The 17552-nt window shown below is 43.1% G+C and overlaps 9 protein-coding genes across 9 annotated transcripts; 5 read left to right on the forward strand and 4 right to left on the reverse strand.

Moving 5' to 3' along the window:
* Positions 1–58: 58 nt before the first annotated feature.
* Positions 59–2350, reverse strand: ATC70_002148 (uncharacterized protein; the record flags this gene model as incomplete). Its single annotated transcript, XM_064821530.1, has 7 exons — positions 59–702; positions 752–1513; positions 1564–1692; positions 1757–1885; positions 1940–2074; positions 2134–2244; positions 2299–2350. 7 exons carry the CDS (start codon positions 2348–2350, stop codon positions 59–61), a joined length of 1962 nt encoding a protein of 653 aa, XP_064681216.1.
* Positions 2351–2753: 403 nt separating this feature from the next.
* Positions 2754–4517, forward strand: ATC70_002149 (uncharacterized protein; the record flags this gene model as incomplete). Its single annotated transcript, XM_064821531.1, has 1 exon — positions 2754–4517. The coding sequence occupies one exon, from the start codon at positions 2754–2756 to the stop codon at positions 4515–4517; it is 1764 nt and encodes a 587-aa protein (XP_064681217.1).
* Positions 4518–5211: 694 nt separating this feature from the next.
* Positions 5212–5840, forward strand: CDC60 (cytosolic leucyl tRNA synthetase; the record flags this gene model as incomplete). The annotated part of the gene is made up of 4 exons (XM_064821532.1): positions 5212–5214; positions 5277–5363; positions 5417–5711; positions 5782–5840. The coding sequence occupies 4 exons, from the start codon at positions 5212–5214 to the stop codon at positions 5838–5840; spliced, it is 444 nt and encodes a 147-aa protein (XP_064681218.1).
* Positions 5841–5916: 76 nt separating this feature from the next.
* ATC70_002151 (uncharacterized protein) lies at positions 5917–7028 on the reverse strand (the record flags this gene model as incomplete). Its single annotated transcript, XM_064821533.1, has 4 exons — positions 5917–6341; positions 6399–6777; positions 6838–6897; positions 6957–7028. 4 exons carry the CDS (start codon positions 7026–7028, stop codon positions 5917–5919), a joined length of 936 nt encoding a protein of 311 aa, XP_064681219.1.
* Positions 7029–7590: 562 nt separating this feature from the next.
* ATC70_002152 (uncharacterized protein) lies at positions 7591–7944 on the reverse strand (the record flags this gene model as incomplete). The annotated part of the gene is made up of 1 exon (XM_064821534.1): positions 7591–7944. One exon carries the CDS (start codon positions 7942–7944, stop codon positions 7591–7593), a length of 354 nt encoding a protein of 117 aa, XP_064681220.1.
* A 588-nt stretch (positions 7945–8532) lies between these two features.
* ATC70_002153 (uncharacterized protein) lies at positions 8533–9366 on the forward strand (the record flags this gene model as incomplete). Its single annotated transcript, XM_064821535.1, has 3 exons — positions 8533–8548; positions 8931–9301; positions 9364–9366. The coding sequence occupies 3 exons, from the start codon at positions 8533–8535 to the stop codon at positions 9364–9366; spliced, it is 390 nt and encodes a 129-aa protein (XP_064681221.1).
* A 277-nt stretch (positions 9367–9643) lies between these two features.
* PTAR1 (Protein prenyltransferase alpha subunit repeat-containing protein 1) lies at positions 9644–11813 on the forward strand (the record flags this gene model as incomplete). The annotated part of the gene is made up of 5 exons (XM_064821536.1): positions 9644–10375; positions 10449–10544; positions 10595–10716; positions 10778–11018; positions 11070–11813. The coding sequence occupies 5 exons, from the start codon at positions 9644–9646 to the stop codon at positions 11811–11813; spliced, it is 1935 nt and encodes a 644-aa protein (XP_064681222.1).
* A 349-nt stretch (positions 11814–12162) lies between these two features.
* On the forward strand, positions 12163–14297 carry ATC70_002155 (uncharacterized protein; the record flags this gene model as incomplete). Its single annotated transcript, XM_064821537.1, has 3 exons — positions 12163–12220; positions 12294–12991; positions 13047–14297. 3 exons carry the CDS (start codon positions 12163–12165, stop codon positions 14295–14297), a joined length of 2007 nt encoding a protein of 668 aa, XP_064681223.1.
* Positions 14298–14321: 24 nt separating this feature from the next.
* ATC70_002156 (uncharacterized protein) lies at positions 14322–16006 on the reverse strand (the record flags this gene model as incomplete). The annotated part of the gene is made up of 3 exons (XM_064821538.1): positions 14322–14392; positions 14450–14912; positions 15272–16006. The coding sequence occupies 3 exons, from the start codon at positions 16004–16006 to the stop codon at positions 14322–14324; spliced, it is 1269 nt and encodes a 422-aa protein (XP_064681224.1).
* Positions 16007–17552: the final 1546 nt, after the last annotated feature.

Consider the following 17552-nt stretch of genomic DNA (forward strand, 5'->3'; position numbering starts at 1 on the left):
TGATTTTGCTAAAATGGCTGCTGCCATAAAAACAAGATTGACTTTTTAGGCAATCTAATCATTGTTGTTGTAATGCCTTGGATAGTGTGGTAGCGTATTTGTGTAAATCGCTGTTGTCCTGGATGCTTTCCAATCTATCTGACGCAATGGATTTGATGGCTTCAATCACCTGCAAATCATCGTTTTTCTTGGCGGATTCCACCACTTTGCAGAGCAATAAGCAGGCATTGCATTTGATCTGGACAGGGATCTCATTGGATTCCACACATATGTCATCGATCAATACTTGCAAAAATGATCTTGATTCGTGCTCCTTTTGCTCTTCTCCCTCGTCTTCTTTTTCTTCTTGCGCTCCCGCGATGATAGGTTGAGGTGGATCCGCAGTGATGATGGACAACGCCTTCTTTGTAGTGGCACTCTCGCTTGATTCTGAAAAGATCAATGTGAGTGCCATGATGCCATCGTTCTTGAGCACAGCAAACGTTGATGTTCTCACAAGCTCGATGATTGGCTCCATGATGTGTGCCTCCATAACTTGCATTCGCAGGTCATTGTTGTTGCTCTGGACCCATACAGTTTTGACTAGATTGGTCAGCACACGAGTAGCCTCGCTCTTGGCAGCAACATCATCCACTCGCTTTAAGAATCCCGTAACAAGCGACAATGTGTTGTCTTCTTGAATGATGCGCTTGGCGTTGTCATCTACCACAACAGTCAGTTGGCTGTGGATTACAGCTACAGGGTCACTTACAGTTGCTAGCGCACAGCAATTTCATGATACCAATGGTGAGAAATTGGTTTCTCTTGAGCATGTCTTTGGATTCATCAAGAGCTGGAGATAGCATTCGGATGCAATCATCGTTGCCGATAATGTCCTTGTTGGACGCGGGAAGACACAAGTGTTTCAAACAGCCCAAAATAGCGTATTGGAATGTAGCATTCTCTGTGGTTTGATACATATCTAGCAGCAGCTTGGACAAGTTGTACTTTTCGACCAGTTCAATGCAGTGCTGGTCGCTTCTGGCGAGATTTCCAAGTATATATACGGCACATTGACGGACAACTTCTGAATTACTCTTGGCCATGTCCAAGAATCTGGACAGCATATGTCGGTTGCTGTACAGTTCCTCCATCTTGGCGTCTGTAGATGTGGCATAGATGGTAATCTTGCTCATCGTTTTATGGATCTCCTCTAATTTCTCTTTCTCGTCCTTTTCTTGCAATTCAACGTCAGTGTTCTGCAAGAAATCCAGCAGAAAGTCCAACGCGCCCATATCGACAATTTCATTCTGAAGAAGATCTGCTTGGATGAGTACTGAGTTTTTTTTTTTTTTTTCCTCGACAGTTCGCAGTTGTACTATACCATCATCCATTATGAGTTGAAGCAATGTGTCTGCTAGGTTCTCCAAATTATCCAGTTCGTCCATGTATTCTTCAGATTTGTACATGTGCTCCATCATTGTGATGTAGGCTATCACTGTAGATGGCGTTGAAATAATCTTGCGAGCAGTCTCTACAGTGGCATGTCAATAACCGACTGATCTAGCGACGAATGACACCAACCTTCAGCGACCATATTATCCAGCACCTTGATGGCCATCGTGATGGATCCATCGTCCTGTTTTCCAGGTACAATCAAATCGACAAGACGCTTGGCTGCCCCGCATTCAGCAATCTCATTTTGAATAGGAGCTACGCCAGAATTCCCCCAATGCAAATGAGTATTTTTGTAGCAATCGCACTTTATTGTCCTTACCGTAATCCATACTGCTGTTCAAGTAAAATCCACATACTGTACGAATCAAGTCTGAAGGTGCATCTTGAGTCAAATAAGAGGCCACAGTAGGCACAATACCAGCATCTTTCATACGTTTGCGATTGTTTTCTATTGTTTATCCTCCATTAGTTGCTTTATCAACAAATATGTAGATCAAATTACCATGATCAAAGCATAAATTCCCTAATACTCGCAGTGCCTGAATTTGAAAATGGAATTGCCTTCCAGATGTCTCATTCAATAAGCCTGCCAAGGTTTCAATTATACCCGAATCACCAAGAGGAGATCTCAACGAAGCTATACTCGTATGCAGCTATGAAAACATTTGTCTGGTAGCTGTATCTTGTGGTATTTACCTGTACGCAGCGCATCAGCCAAATCCTTGCAGGCTTGAGCACCTTTATCCCAGCTCGAGTGATCCTTGCTCAACTGGTTCAAGCTATTGACAGATTCGACAACAGTGTCATCTAGTGGATTGTTATCAAGAAATGCAGGGCATATTTGCGAATTTTATAATTTACCATTCTTTGCAAAATCAAGGGCGTCCTTTAAAGTTTCTACCGAGATGCTCATTTGCTTTTCTTTCTGTGTCTATCAATCCAGACAAACAAAGAAAACACGAAAAAAAAAAAGTTTAAATCAACCTAGTTGTCCTTTATTTTTTTATTTTTTTTTTGTGGATGTGAAATCTGGCTACAACGGACATTCAAGTCATCTTTTCTGCTGCTATGAGAATATGCAATCAGCGAGTGGCATGTTGTGTTTACAGCGACATTGAAATAAATTTCCTCCATCAAGAATGTCATATTTCAATCAAGACGTGCAATTGTCTCTTCAAGTATGGACCACACAAACACAACATTTTCCAGCAGCAGCATATAAAAAGATACGCTAGATAGGTACGTTCTCTTCTTATAATTGATCTTTTTAAACATATACCTCTTTTTCAACCAGACCTAAAAAAAAAAAGTTCAATATGCGTACTGTCTTTGCTATTTCTTCAGCTATTGCTCTTTTTGCTGCCTCAGCATACGCATCAGAGAATGCTGGCTTCAATCCTGTAAACTTTGCCGATGAAGTCACTGCTGCCCCTGCCGCATTGACCAACGAATTCGTCGTTTTCCGCTGGAAGGGCGACAAGGCCGTTGCCAAGGAATCATTCAATGTCAATGTTGAGAACAATGCTCGTATTCAAGTAACTGATTTCAAGAACCGTGGTGATATGTTTGAAGTCTTTGACAATGGCAAGTCTTTGGGTATGACTACCAAGGTGGACGCTCTCAAGGATGATCAAGTTTTTGCTGCTACTCCCGAGGAGGCTCTCAACGATGACCGTTTCAGCAAGGGTATCTTTGATTTGGCAAAGGGTGAACACAAGATCACCATCAAGGCTATGGGTCCCTATGAAGCTGGTACTGCTGCTATTCGTATGTTGGATCATGCTAATGTTGATTTCCACAAGAAGGGCGGCAAGGGCCATCACGACGATGACGATGAAGATGATGAAGATGACAAGAAGCACGGTCATGGCCATGGCCATAAGGGCGGTGATGATGACGATGAAGATGATGAAGATGATAAAGACGATGAAGACGATGAAGATGATAAAGACGATGAAGATGATGATGATAAAGACGATGAAGATGATAAAGACGATGAAGATGATGATGATAAAGACGATGAAGATGATGACGATGATGACGACGAAGACGATGAAGATGAAGACGATGAAGACGATGATGACGATGATGAAGATGACAAGAAGTATGGTTATCGTCATGGCCATAGTCATGGCCATAAGGGTGGCTGGCACAAGGATGATAAGGAAGACTATGAAGGAGGCAAGGGTGACTGGCACAAGGACGATAAGGAATACTATGAAGAACGCAGAAAGGGTGGCGAAAACGATGAACAAGGTGGAAGAGGTGGTGAAAGCTTTGGAGCAGGCAGAGCCAATGCTGGTCAAGACGGTGGAGCAGGCAGAGCCAATGCTGGTCCAAATGCTGGAGCAGGCAGAGCCAATGCTGGTCAAGACGGTGGAGCAGGCAGAGCCAATGCTGGTCAAAACGCTGGAGCAGGTAGAGCCAATGCTGGTCCAAATGCTGGAGCAGGTAGAGCCAATGCTGGTCCAAATGCTGGAGCAGGCAGAGCCAATGCTGGTCCAAATGCTGGAGCAGGTGGACCCAATGCTGGTCAAAATGCTGGAGCAGGTAGAGCCAATGCTGGTCAAAATGCTGGAGCAGGTAGAGCCAATGCTGGTCCAAATGCTGGAGCAGGTAGAGCCAATGCTGGTCCAAATGCTGGAGCAGGTGGACCCAATGCTGGTCAAGACGCTGTAGTAGTTAGCCCCAATGCTGGTCAAGACGCTGTAGTAGTTAGCCCCAATGCTGGTCAAGACACTGTAGTAGTTAGCCCCAATGCTGGTCAAGACACTGTAGTAGTTAGCCCCAATGCTGGTCAAGACGCTGTAGTAGTTAGCCCCAATGCTGGTCCAAACCTTGTAGTAGGTATCGCCAATGGTGCTCAGTGGGTGCCCACCCATCCTACTGATGAAGAATATGATCTCTCTCATACCATCACTTTAACCATAACCGAGTGGGTTGCTCCAAACGCTGCTAGTGTTGCTCCTGTAGAAGCCAGTGTTGCTCCCGTAGAAGTCAGTGTTGCTCCCGTAGAAACCAGTGTTGCTCCCGTAGAAACCAGTGTTGCTCCCGTAGTAGCCATTGTTGCTCCCCTCTAAATTTGCTCGAAGGAGTAAGTAGCATCATATCATGCTTATCTGTTCGGTATGCTAACATTGACCTCTATAGTTGCTTAATTCTTGTTCAATAACTTATTAATTTATAATATTATACTTACATACCAACCCGCCTCTACTCTCTCACCTCAAAATAAGTCGTCATTCTCCTCTTTCTCCTAGTAATGCCAATAGATTTATAAATAATTTATCAATATCATTATTTGTTTCATGGGAATGTTCATTTGTTTGTTGCGTTCTTGTTTTGATTTCTATTGGTGATGGAATGAGCAGGCGATAAAATGGCGGAATTCACCAATGAAGCTTGGATTAGTATAGAATCATTCAGCATGGACAACAGATTTGGTGATCCATCAATCTAGTTCGACTGGATGGCTATGAAACAGTTGTTTTCAATACTTCAAATTCTAGTTTGCTAGACTTCAAGAATCAAATACACATCGTTAACGCTACAGTGATACCTAGCCAATGCATGTAAGCGCTCGATACCTTTCATAATGGTAAATGTCCTACGTCTCTTCCAATGTATCAAAGAAGGGTTAGAGGAGGCTGCTAGATCAGTGACTAGATATTTCCCTGTTGTCGTCAAACGGTGCATAAAAGGTACGTGTAGAGGAAACTCATCTGCAATCTCTTTTTTTTTTTTTTTTTGGCAAACCATCACAATTGATAGCAAATGGTAAGACCCTTAAGCAAAACAATATGGCAAAGCTCATATTAAAAGCTGTCTCTAAATAATAGACTGTACCAGACCCAACATCATCTTCACTCACAGCTTCGACTAGTACACCATCCACATCAAACACAGCTACTGTTAAACCGGCGCCAGTAAGGTCTTTTAGACAAGCATATCCCATAGAAACGCTCACGCGGATTGTTAGGTTTCCTCTGAAAATGCTGCTACTGCTGCTGCTGTCGCAGCTATTGTTCAGGTAATGAACCCTCTTCCTGCTGCTGCCGCTCCTACAACAACAACGCCAACTAGCAAGCAGGAGCCAGAGGAGGAACCGTTGTATGTGAATGCAAAGCAGTATCATCGAATTCTTAAACGCAGAATAGCACGACTTAAATTGGAAGAACAATACAAAACCTCACGAGCCAGAAAACCATACCTTCACGAAAGTCGCCATAAGCATGCCATGAGAAGACCTCGAGGACCAGGCGGTCGGTTTTTAAGTAGGTGTTTGTTTTTTAGAGGGGGAGGGGGGTTCTAAGATGGATTGATTAACACTGATTTTTTCAAAAGCTGCTGCAGAAGTTGCCGAATTAGAGCAACAACAGCAACAACAGCAACAACAGCAATAAACAGAGACATCATACGGAAAAAGAGAGATGTACAAAATTTTATTGAGTTACTATATAAAAAAAAAAGTTCCAGAATTTAGCAAAATTTCCAGTGATTGCCACACCCAACGCATGTAACAAAGGTTGTCATCGGTTCATCCGCACTTCTTGTTTGCATTTGGAAGTAAGTACACTTTCTGCCACCACATTTACCACACTTGAACATGTCCGTTTCGGCTTGTGCGGATTCAGCACCTCTCGCTTTGAATAAGGCTTCTTCGGCTAATTTACGATCTCTGGCTTGAGCTTCTTCTGATGCCATGGCATCGACACTCATTTTACACAACTTTTCCACAGCTAATTCTCCACTCACTACACTCTCTCGTAACCCAGGATTACTTTTATTTTTGAGATTTAGGGCTAACGAGCGAACTTTGTTTTTGTAGTCTTGATTAATGTCGCCAAACTCCAAGTAGATTGTCTTTTCAATGGCCATGGCACGCTTCAACAACAAGTCGGAATCTAGGAGAAGGGTCAGTTTGACCATAAGACCATGAAATAGCTCGTGCGCCATCTTACCTGCTCCACTTCCAAAGCCAATAGAGGCATACATGAGTTCAATTGTCTTGTTGCGAGGCACATTGCCGGTTGATTTGAACGACACTTCATCTGTTTTGACTGTGCGTGGAGGACCTTCCAGGGAGGAGGGGGTCTTTGGTGACGATGCTTGAGAGGAAGAGGGTGAGCTCTTCTTGGGGGCTGGTGATGTGGATACTTTTGATAAAGCAGGTGGTCTATTGCTGTTGCTATTTGTGCTTTTGTTGTTGCTGCTGTTGCTGTTGTTGCTTTGCTGAACGACATCATCCTTCCATTTCTTCACAATTGACTTTGCTTTCATAGCTAATTTGGCATCTTTATGTGTTCTCAGTTTTCCAATTGTCTTGCCAATGTCTGTTTTCTATTGGCAATGGGTGAAGTTTAGTAGTGTACTTGTTTGCTATTGAGTCAAATGTCATACCTTGAGTAATTCTCCTGTCGCCTTGATCTTGCCTAGGGAATCCAGAATTTCTAAACACGTCTAAGTACACTCGCATCAGTTTTCAAATGTTCAATTGAAAGAGTGCACTGCGTAATTACCTGGATATTTTCTCTTTCTAAAGCGGAGGCAAGAGATGTCTTGGCCTTGAGGATTTGTTCTTCAGCACTCATTTCAAGAGAGAGAGAGAAAAAAAAATGAAAAGAGAAAAAAAAGAGAGAGAGAGAGAGAGAGAGAGAGAGAGAGAGAGACACACACACACACACACACACAGTCAGTTACCTTTGCGATATTTGTGCTCGGTGGCTGTGCTCCCAGTCCGACTTTCTCTCTCACTCGCTCTAGGCTAGAGTAGGATTACCAGACATCTTTATTTCAATAGGTGGGATGGCACATTAGAACAAAACACATGCCTAATCAAACTGATCAAAACCATTTTTGAACGCAATGCCTCCGATTGTAATTGTAATTCCATAAAACAAGGTCGAGTACACTAACCGAGCAATGTGATGTTCGCACATCATTTCGAATATCGACCAGAATATGGCAGCTCCTAGATATCTATCATATCTGTGTGTGAGACTTTGGCAATGCCATACTGTACGCATCTACTCACATCCAGGTTAAAATCATGACTGAGCGTGTGCCTCCTCTTGCCAAGGTATTGATAACGAGGACACAGAGCAATAGCAAAACAAGATCTCTAACCATATTCGCTGTTCTATTCAACCTAAACTACAATGCCATTGAGTAGGAAATGATGGAACTATGAGCCATGCGCTTACATACATAGATGTTCATCGCAGTAGGGTGATTGACCCAAGAACGGACGTTATCGTATGTATCAATGTCTAAACTATGAACGGCTCCTTCTCGGCTATGATGAAGAGTTGCGTTACGATACGTATTGCCATCGCCAAATATATGCTGGGCAAACAGGAAGAGTCCCCAATACATGCACAAGATAAAGAATGCTGTCCAGTATACCTTGACATATTTGTTGACAAGGAACTCTCCAAAATAGTCATATTCATCTTGGAAATCAAAGTACAAATGTTGCTTGTTTTTGCTGTCCATGCCTGTGCTCATGCTTAATAGTATTGATTCAAGTAGAAGAATTTAGAAAGATGTCCTATAAAGGTAGAAGAAATACTTCAATTGATCATGGCTCCACATTCAATATATCATTTGAATTCATATGACATGTCTGCTGGATACAGATTCGGCATCTTTTGGTCTATTAGTCAGTGAGCCGTGGCAAGCGTACATTTGAATAAGACCTGCTCCATGAGCAATATCTTTCTTCACATTTCCAGTAAGAATGCCCATTGCTACAGGTCTGCTTCGCTTAAAAACCTCAGGACATTATGTGTTCCTCTCTATCTGAACTGAAGACAGATAATCAATTAGAAAGTGCTACCAAAGCAACTTCTCAATGAAAGATCTTTACCCAGTGGTGAACAGACAAATGCCAAATGCCTGTGATGAGCATTCTGGAGCTAGAATGTCCGAAATGCCCAAGCATTTTCGGTTCGGACATGGCTATTCAAAGGTGCATATGAACCACCTGTAAAGATGTCAAGCAGCGCTCGGCGGGGCGAAACTACCATTTGCTTGACTAATAGCAAGGCATCCTTCTAAATCTTCCTTTTTCACTCCATCCGACATATATAAAAGATGAAGTTCTCTGCTGGTAAGAAATCAATCAACATCAAATGGATGGAAGGAATGGACAGCAACTTTGCTATTCTGCGAATTGTGGAAAAGATGGATGAACCCAATGACGATGGATGCAAATTTTACGGCTGATGGGACAAAGGCCGAGAATGGAGCAACTTCAACCTAGAGAAAGCGTCTGCTGTCAACTCACACTCATCACCGATCGTAGTGTAGCCCACTCGCAACATTGAGTACGCTCTGTCGATAGACATGCTAGCTCTCTCTCAGTATCGCCATGTGGACATTCAGCAAACTCACTCAGCATTGGGCGGGCTCTCCTTCCATTTCTTTCATTCAACATTTGATGGCTGTGAATTCATGAGCAAAAACTAACCCACGTACTATGTTTCCGTTAGATGTTAGCTCCTCTCGTAGAAAGAGCAGAAAGGCTCACTTTGCTGCCACCTCTGATGTTCGTCGTAAGATCATGAGCGCTCCTTTGTCCAAGGAACTCCGTGAGAAGCACAGCGTTCGTTCCATTCCTGTCCGTAAGGATGATGAAGTTATGGTTGTCCGTGGTACTTACAAGGGTCGTGAGGGTAAGATTGTCCAAGTCTACCGTAAGAAGTGGGTTATCCACATTGACCGTGTCTCCCGCGAGAAGGTCAACGGTGCCACTGCCCCCATTGGTATCTCTCCCTCCAAGGTTGTTGTCACTAACCTCAAGTTGGACAAGTCTCGTCTTGCCATTCTCGAGCGCAAGGGTAAGAAGGATGCTATGAAGCAGGTAAGAGCTTTAGATTTGTCTACACATTCATGGAATCAGCACATTAACCCAACATCTTGTAGTAAATTTGTTGTTCATAAACTCAAGAGACATCTTTAAACCCTATTTTTTTTTGTTACGGCAAATCTTTATGTCTATATTGAAAAAATAAATATCATCCCCATTGTTTTTAATATTAAACAAGTGTTGAATTCGAGAGGCATAATAGGATACTTGGTTGCGTATCTAAACATTTGATCTGGCTGCAGACATGGTAAATACGTCACGGTCATTTTAGGCTTTAAATACTCCACCTTTTTTTCAAGCAACAGAGAATTTCTTTTTACCTTTTTTGTTGAACAAATGTCTAGTATCTACAATACTTCACGCACTGATAAGGGAAAAGGTCGTGCTGTGCCTCGTCGTGGAGGAGGAGGTCCAATGCGTCCTGGCGTGGGGCCACAGCGTATGCTGCAACAGCATCAATTACAAATGCAACAACAGCAACAGCAGGCAGAGGATATCACTTACAGCGAATTTCAGCTGGTGTCCACTTCCAAGCGAGGAAAGAACCATCTGATGGATTTCAAGGGTGGAAGCAAGCATGTAGAGCCCAAAAACTTTGCTCGTCCAGTCAAGCTTCATCGCAAAGAGACCAACTTTCTTCCTTACAGACAGTACATCCAGAACTTGAACGAACAAAACGCTGCTGCTGCTGCTGCAAAGGAAGCTGCTGCGGCTAATGCTGCTGCTATCATGGCAGGCACACCTCTCCCACACCCAGCAACCAAACCAGCTGCCTCCGATGTCGAGGATTTAGGCGGTGATGCGCCCACTCCCAGCACGCAGAACCAACATGGCCCTAAGACAGGCGCTGATACATCGTTGATTGCACCTTTGGGTGGTGCTACAAGAAACAAGCAGATGCTTTTCAAAAAAAGAACAAAGCAGATCTACTTGGCCAAAGAAGATACAAGAGAACTAAAAGAGCAAGAGCAACGACCTTGGATTTTGGAGGATTACGACGGTCAAAACAGCTTTACGGGTACTTATGAAGGTGGCCAGCGCTCCGACTACATGTTCTTTGTGCTGACAGTAAGTGAAAGCCTGCTTGTCTCTGGTGTGCTGAATTGATTGATTCATCTTTTTTGGCTCATTTTTTTTGCAGGAGAGTGGATTTAAAGTCATGCCTGTGGATAGATGGTACAAATTCCAGCCAAAACGTCATTTCAAGACCTTGTCATTGGAAGAAGCCGAAGAGCAGGTAGGATGATATGTGCATTTCCGATGGTTAGATATTAAATGGTGCTATAGTTGAAGAAACAGCAAAAACGTGAAGGCAGTCGATGGTTGATGTTGAATAGAAAGGAATCGGAAGCAGAGGAAGCTGCTCGACCCTCTTCCAAGCTGAAGCTTGTAGACCACGATGATCATACGTATGTTGTCGTAACTAGTACAGAAATAGCTTCTATTTCCATGCTAATTACCTCATATTAGTAAGCCTGATCCAGACGAGGACACTGGCAACAGACAGGATTCAGACATGGACGACTTGGATTTCGATGATGTATTCCAAGACGATGATGAAGCTACTGCAGAACACGAAGTCGAAGACGAAGATGTCAAGGATAGTAAAGATCGTGTCAAGAAGGAGATCAAAGACTATTCCATCAGTGGCACTCAAGAAGATGCTGATGATGCTTACGATGATATGGGCAAACTGACTTCAGAGGGCAAGGTAAAGTGCATTCAGTCTGACCCAAGTGCAACTACTCATGCCATTTCATAGCAAATGCGTAAGTTGGTTAGAGATTTGGAAAAGAATCGAGCCTATGAGAGTGACGATGAAGACGGCGATCCTTACGCTTCCAGTGCTGAAGAGCTTGATTCTGACAACGACGATGATGAGACCTCTGAAACCGAGAAAGAAAAGGAAAAGGAAAAGAAGATACCAGTACCACCCAAGAAGAAGGCAACAGCAGTATCCAAGCCCATGATGCCCAAGAAAGCACACACAGCCAAGATCAAGAAGGAAGGCATGTCCAAGCCCATTGGTCGTCCTGGATCACCTTCACTGTATATGAAAAAAAAGGAGCGCGAAGGCTCATCCTCACCTACACCCAGACCCTCCTCTCCTCTTGGCAATGGCAGATCATCGCCTTTGCGACCTGGATCTTCGCCTCAACATCGACCTGCATTATCACCCCCATCACCCTCATCATCACCCTCATCATCACAAGGATCCAAGGAACCTACCAAGAAACGTAAATTGGAGGACTCCAACAGTGGAGAAAGCAAGCACAGAAAGGTGGCTGGAAGCGACGATGATCTGATTACAGAGCAAGAAGTCATTGACACGCTGCGTGGCAAAGTCATGACCACCAAGGAATTTTTGTTGAGCTTCCGTAAGCGTATCAAGAAAGACTCTCGTAACCGTGATATTATTACAGCCTTGCTGAGAAAGGTGGCCAAGAGCAATCGCTCCTCTGATCCTAATACGCGTACACTCGAATTGAAGCCTGAATTTAATTAGATTTACAAGAAAATGTGAAAAAAACTAGAAAATCACTCCCCGTATAAACCTACTCAAAAATATACGTTATGAATAGCTTTTTTTTTCAGATATGCACATATATATACACACACAGACACACACACACACACACACTCACAATAAAAGAAAGACGCTCCATCTATGAAAAAAGGTGAATGGCATGATGTCGATGGATATTGGACAGCATTTGGGGAGTGGGCATTGATACCATCTAATGTTGCTTATATTTGCTACAGATCTGAAACATCCCCAATTCCTGGAAAACATTTGAAATTGGTATAAAAAGGGGAGCTAACAATAGTACAATTAGACAATCAAACGTTGAAACATGTCTGTAAAACTCCAAACCAAGAAATTAGAAAACACTGAAAAGCCTGGATCCTCAGGTAAGTTATGATACATTACTGAATAGAAGCGCCGTTCTGACTCTCTGTCATATATATATATATATATATATAGCCATTTATCGCAACGGTGTGATACCTGAAATCCTGTATTCATTGAAGCCTAAAAAGATCAAGACCATGTACGACTTGTTTGCAAGAGGACTTGAACTGTCACCCAACAAGGAATGTCTAGGTAGACGTCCCTACAACATTGAGCTAGGTCAAAGAGATGAAGTTGTCTGGCAAACCTACACGCAAGTTTCTGACCGCATCCACCATTTTGGCTCCGGACTAATGCAAATCATTGCAACACACACACACAATGCCAACAAGATTGGTATTTGGTCTGCCAATCGACCCGAATGGACGATCACTGATCTCGCTTGTGCTACTCAAGGCTTGTACAATGTTGCACTGTATGAAACTCTGGGCCCAGACACGGTGCAATACGTGATCAATCATGCAGAATTGGAAATCATTGTTTGCTCGTCCAACTACTTGGCTCAGCTGCTCAGTATGAAGCAGCAATTGCCAACACTCTCTGTCATCATTTTGATGGATACCGTGATGATGGATCCGTTGGAAAAGCTGCCTGATGGTGTTCCCAAAGGCGCCATTATTCAAGCGTGGGCTGCTGAGAAGGGTGTTACACTACTGGATTTTGAGCAAGCGGAAGCAATCGGCATACAGCATCCTAGAGAGCACCATTACCCATCTCCTGACGATTTGGCTTGCATCATGTACACAAGTGGAACTACTGGTATGCCAAAGGTAATTATACATACAGCAGTGCGTTGAGGACTAGTATCTCATACGACAAAAACAGGGTGTCATGTTGACGCATGCCAACTTTGTCGCTGCAGTAACAGCTACAGTGACCCTCTTTGAAACAGATGTGAACGAAGTCGGCATCTCGTATCTGCCGTTGGCACATTGCTTTGGTCGTGTGTATGATCTCACTATACTGGCTAGTGGCGGCAAGCTCGGCTATCTCTCTGGTGGTATTGAGAACTTATTAGACGACTGTCAAGCTGTGTGCCCTACCATGTTTGTTGCCGTTCCTAGATTACTGAACCGCATCTACAGTAAACTGGCTCAAGCATCCATTTTTGCAGAAGGAATCACTGGATCTTTGTCTCGCATGGCAGTGGAATCCAAGCTGAGACATCTGGCCAACGGCGATGGCTGCCATCATGCCATTTGGGATCGACTCTTGTTTAACAAGATGAAGCGAGTTTTGGGAGGCAATGTCAGAATCATTGGCTCTGGTGCCGCTCCTCTCAGCCCCGATGTGCTCCAGTTTTTGCGTGTTACCATGTGCTGTGATATTCGAGAAGGCTACGGTGCGACTGAAACAACGGCTGCCTCGTGTCTGCAACGCATGGGGGATAACAAGGCTGGTAGTGTGGGTGGGCCTTACACCTGCAATGAAATCAAACTCATAGATGTACCTGAAATGGATTGCTTTACAACCAGCCACCCGCCTCGAGGTGAGATTTGTATGCGTGGACCTAATATTTTTAAGGGTTATTACAAGGATCAAGCAAGAACAGATGAGGTGCTGGATGCAGAGGGTTGGTATCATTCAGGCGATATTGGCATCATCGATCAAGAAGGAAGTGTAGCTGTAGTAGACCGCAAAAAAAACATCTTCAAGTTGGCACAGGGCGAATATATTGCGCCAGAAAAGATTGAAAATGTCTATATCAAGAATCCACTGATTGCTCAGATCTTTATCGATGGCAATCCACTGCAAAGCGCTCTGATCACTATCGTAGTACCTAACCCCATTGAATTAAAGAACATTGCCAAGAACATTGTCCCTGAATCTGAATTAGAAGATGCTAAACGCCTTTATCAGAACGAAGACGTCAAGAAAGCTGTGCTGGATCAAATGAATAGAGATGGTAGAGCAGCAGGACTGCATGGCTACGAAGTGCCCAAAGCCATCTATCTGGAATACAATCCGTTCACTGTGGAAAAGGACCTTTTGACACCTACACTCAAAGTTAAGCGACACCAAACCAAACAGTACTATGCAGATCAGATTGTCGCCATGTATGCTACCTTAAGCTAACACTTTGCTTTTATGTTTTTATTACTACTGCTGTGTTCTTTTAAAAGCGCACATTTTACACACTAATTCGCCATGCTCATCCCCTTGCCACATACCTGATGAAATGAAATTAATACATATGAAACATACCATGTTCAAGATATAAAACTTACCAGGTACACGAGAAGATAATGCTCGACCACAATCAAAGCACTGAAAGTGATGGATATGGTAATCATGGCCAAGCGCATTTGCTGAAGGACCGTCAATGGCCTGGTTGCATTGATGACACACTTTGGCTGATAGTCTTGATTCGGTACTCGGCTTGATGATTGTACTCGATAAAGAAGAGCGGTTGGACACGTCAGGTCTTTTATAAGGTTCCTCTAGCCTACTAACCGATGACGAAGGAGATGGAAGACCGGGCTTCTTGCCAATGGATGGCTTGGGCTTGAGTGGAGGTGGTTTTTTCTGGCTTTCGGCTGACTGGTGTTGTTGTTGTTGTTGTTGTTGTTGTTGTTGTTGTTGTCTTTGAGGTGTAGTTATGCTGCTAGTAGGGTGATGATAATGCTGTTCGCAAAAAGGCATGTTGTCACGAACCAAAAAGGATCCTCCAGTAAATGGTTTCTTGCAATCCTAATATGCTTCATAAGCAAACATGCAACGGATCACGCTACTACAAATGACATACCGTACAGACAAAGCATGATTTATGCCATTCCTTATCCAACGCATTGATATACTCTCCAGAAATGTATTTTCCACACCCACTACACTTTTTTCCACACATTTTCATGTAATCCTCTTGACAATACGGTTTGTCATTATGCACCATAAAAGCACTGTGATCGCCAAATGGAGTTCCACATGCAGTACAGCAGAAATGCCCTTCGTGGTAGTGTTTGCCCAATGCACTAATCGCTTGCTACTCAAGAGCCATGAATTTCTCTTCCTCTCTCTCTCTCTCTCTCTCTCTTGCATGATGTGTACCCTACCTGTTCTATGGGTTCATGACAAAAATCGCAATGCAAACTAAACAAATCTTGATAATCCTTCTTGCAATAGGGCTGTCCATTCTTTTCAAAAAACTGCTGATTCTCCAAAGGCATTCGACAAGTTGAACAAATAAAGCAGTGGGCATGCCATACTTGATTCAAAGCAGATACTACTGAGCCTTCAATAGGTTGATGACACTTTGGACAATCCAGACCTGCATAGATAGGATTCAATGTACTGACTCGGTCTTGTTGTGAAGAGGGCTTGGGTGGTCGTGGGCTGCTGGGCACGGCAGGTGGAGGTGTAGTAGCGCCCGCTGAATTACGTAAGGGTGGAGGCAAAGGAGGCGAAGACGATGATTTTGGTTTGGGCTTGACTGGAGGTTTGTACGAAGAAGAATAAGATCTCGGTGTGAGAGATGCTTCAAAGGCATCAGGTCGGGCTTTCGTGTTGAACGCAGGCTTTGTAGAAGGTATCGCAGCTGGCTTAGGCGTTTCTGGAAACGCAGGTGTAACTGTTTGAGTTGCATTCATCACTGTACCCGTTGCATTGCGTAAACGTTTCATTCTATCTTGTATAGAGCCATACGCCTCCTGGTCAATCTCTTGGTTTTGTGGCTCGACAGAAAGCTTTTTCATGGGATAAACAAGCTCGTTTCGGATGCTGTTGTAATCATTTCGGTTAGGCTCCTTCTTGTTGCTTGAGGGTAAGCCGTCAAGATAGTTCTCTGCCATGATAATATGTTGGATAAAACAGAACGAGAGAGAAGGGCCGTGAGAGTAACTTACCGAGTTGGTCTTTGGTCATGTATGACATGATGCTCGCTCTGTTTTTAGGCCGAGTTGAATAAAAAAGATGAAAAAGAAGGATAAACTTAGGTTTGAGAATCCCTTTTATAGGAGATCGCTCTTCAAGCATCATGTAATTTACAAGCTCCGTTCTCTCACCATGAAGCCTTCCTTGCTCTCAAGACATGCTAGAAGAGAGTATGGCTTGCGCACGCCGACTACCTTAACAAAAGCTTGAGTTTTGTCTAGTATATATTAAAATTTCAAATTTTAATTTGCTAATGTTGCATAGAACCTCTTTGTAAATCTTCTGCAACTGTGGATCTGGCAATTCTCAGGTGCTTCACTTCTGTATCAATGGAAACAATTGATAAACGGGCATACAGCATACTTGTATTGCCACTTACTCTCCAAAAATGTACAAGCTACAGTATAATCTGGATACATTTGAGCAGCGTTTTCTCATGCTACAAGCCGTTTTAGACGGCCAGAAAAGCACCAAACAATCCCTCTCATCTAGCAGTAACTGTCTGGCACCTTTGCTCAACTTTTTTGGGATTGCCAAAAATCGACCAAAAAACCATGAGGGATACCTCATGATTTTCATCAAAAATCAAACGATCGCGTTTTTGACCTCAAAAATGAGAACTTTTTCTATGGGATATAATACATCAAAAGGTTTCTCTCGATCCAAAGCAGCCCCTGGAACTTTATTTGTGCCACCTTCATATGTAAAAGCTTGACATTTTCGCCAAAAACCTCATTTCATATTTTCAGACATTCTTCAGCAAGTTTTTTCAAAACATCTGTTTTAATTGGCACCACCGGATGCGCATGGAAAAGTACTCCAAGAAAGCTTAAGGAAGTATAGGCTGATGAGCACATTTCCTATAGTCGAATCTTGGCAAACTGGTTTGAACAAGTCGAAGATGTCTAGAATTTGTCCAATCTGGAACGAATTTTTGGATATCGGAGAGTAAAATATTTTGGCTGCCAAAATGCATTCTCATGAAGGCAATGGATGTCTCTAAAGCTAGTAGGAAATGTACTGGCATTTGAAGCATGCTATAGCTTAACCTAACATAGTCCTATTGCTTTTACTGCACGCTTTTAGGCCTTATTAATTCAATCATTGCAAAATGCTAATTTGAATGCGGCATGCCTACCTAATCTAGAATCCCACATTGGGTATGAGTTCACGTATTTTTTTTTTACTCGCTTTTTGACCAAGGAAGCTTTGGCGGTCACTTCCGTTTACTCATTGATCTGTAAGCTTGCAGGTTTATATGTGACAGAATGGTTAGGTTAGTGCTAATCTCCAGTCAGTATAGATTTTCAAACGACTTGCCTTGATGCATTCGAACAATGAGTGAATATGGCGTTCTAAGAATGCCTGTTCAATCGCTCTTCATATAACAAGAGTCTTAGCCATAAGTTCGTTTTATACCTTTTTCTTTCTCTTTGCAATTCGCTAGCGTTTTACGAGCTCAAG

This window comes from Mucor velutinosus (assembly GCF_035048745.1).
Source record: "Mucor velutinosus strain NIH1002 chromosome Unknown tig00000093, whole genome shotgun sequence".
Taxonomy (NCBI): Eukaryota; Fungi; Mucoromycota; class Mucoromycetes; order Mucorales; family Mucoraceae; genus Mucor; species Mucor velutinosus.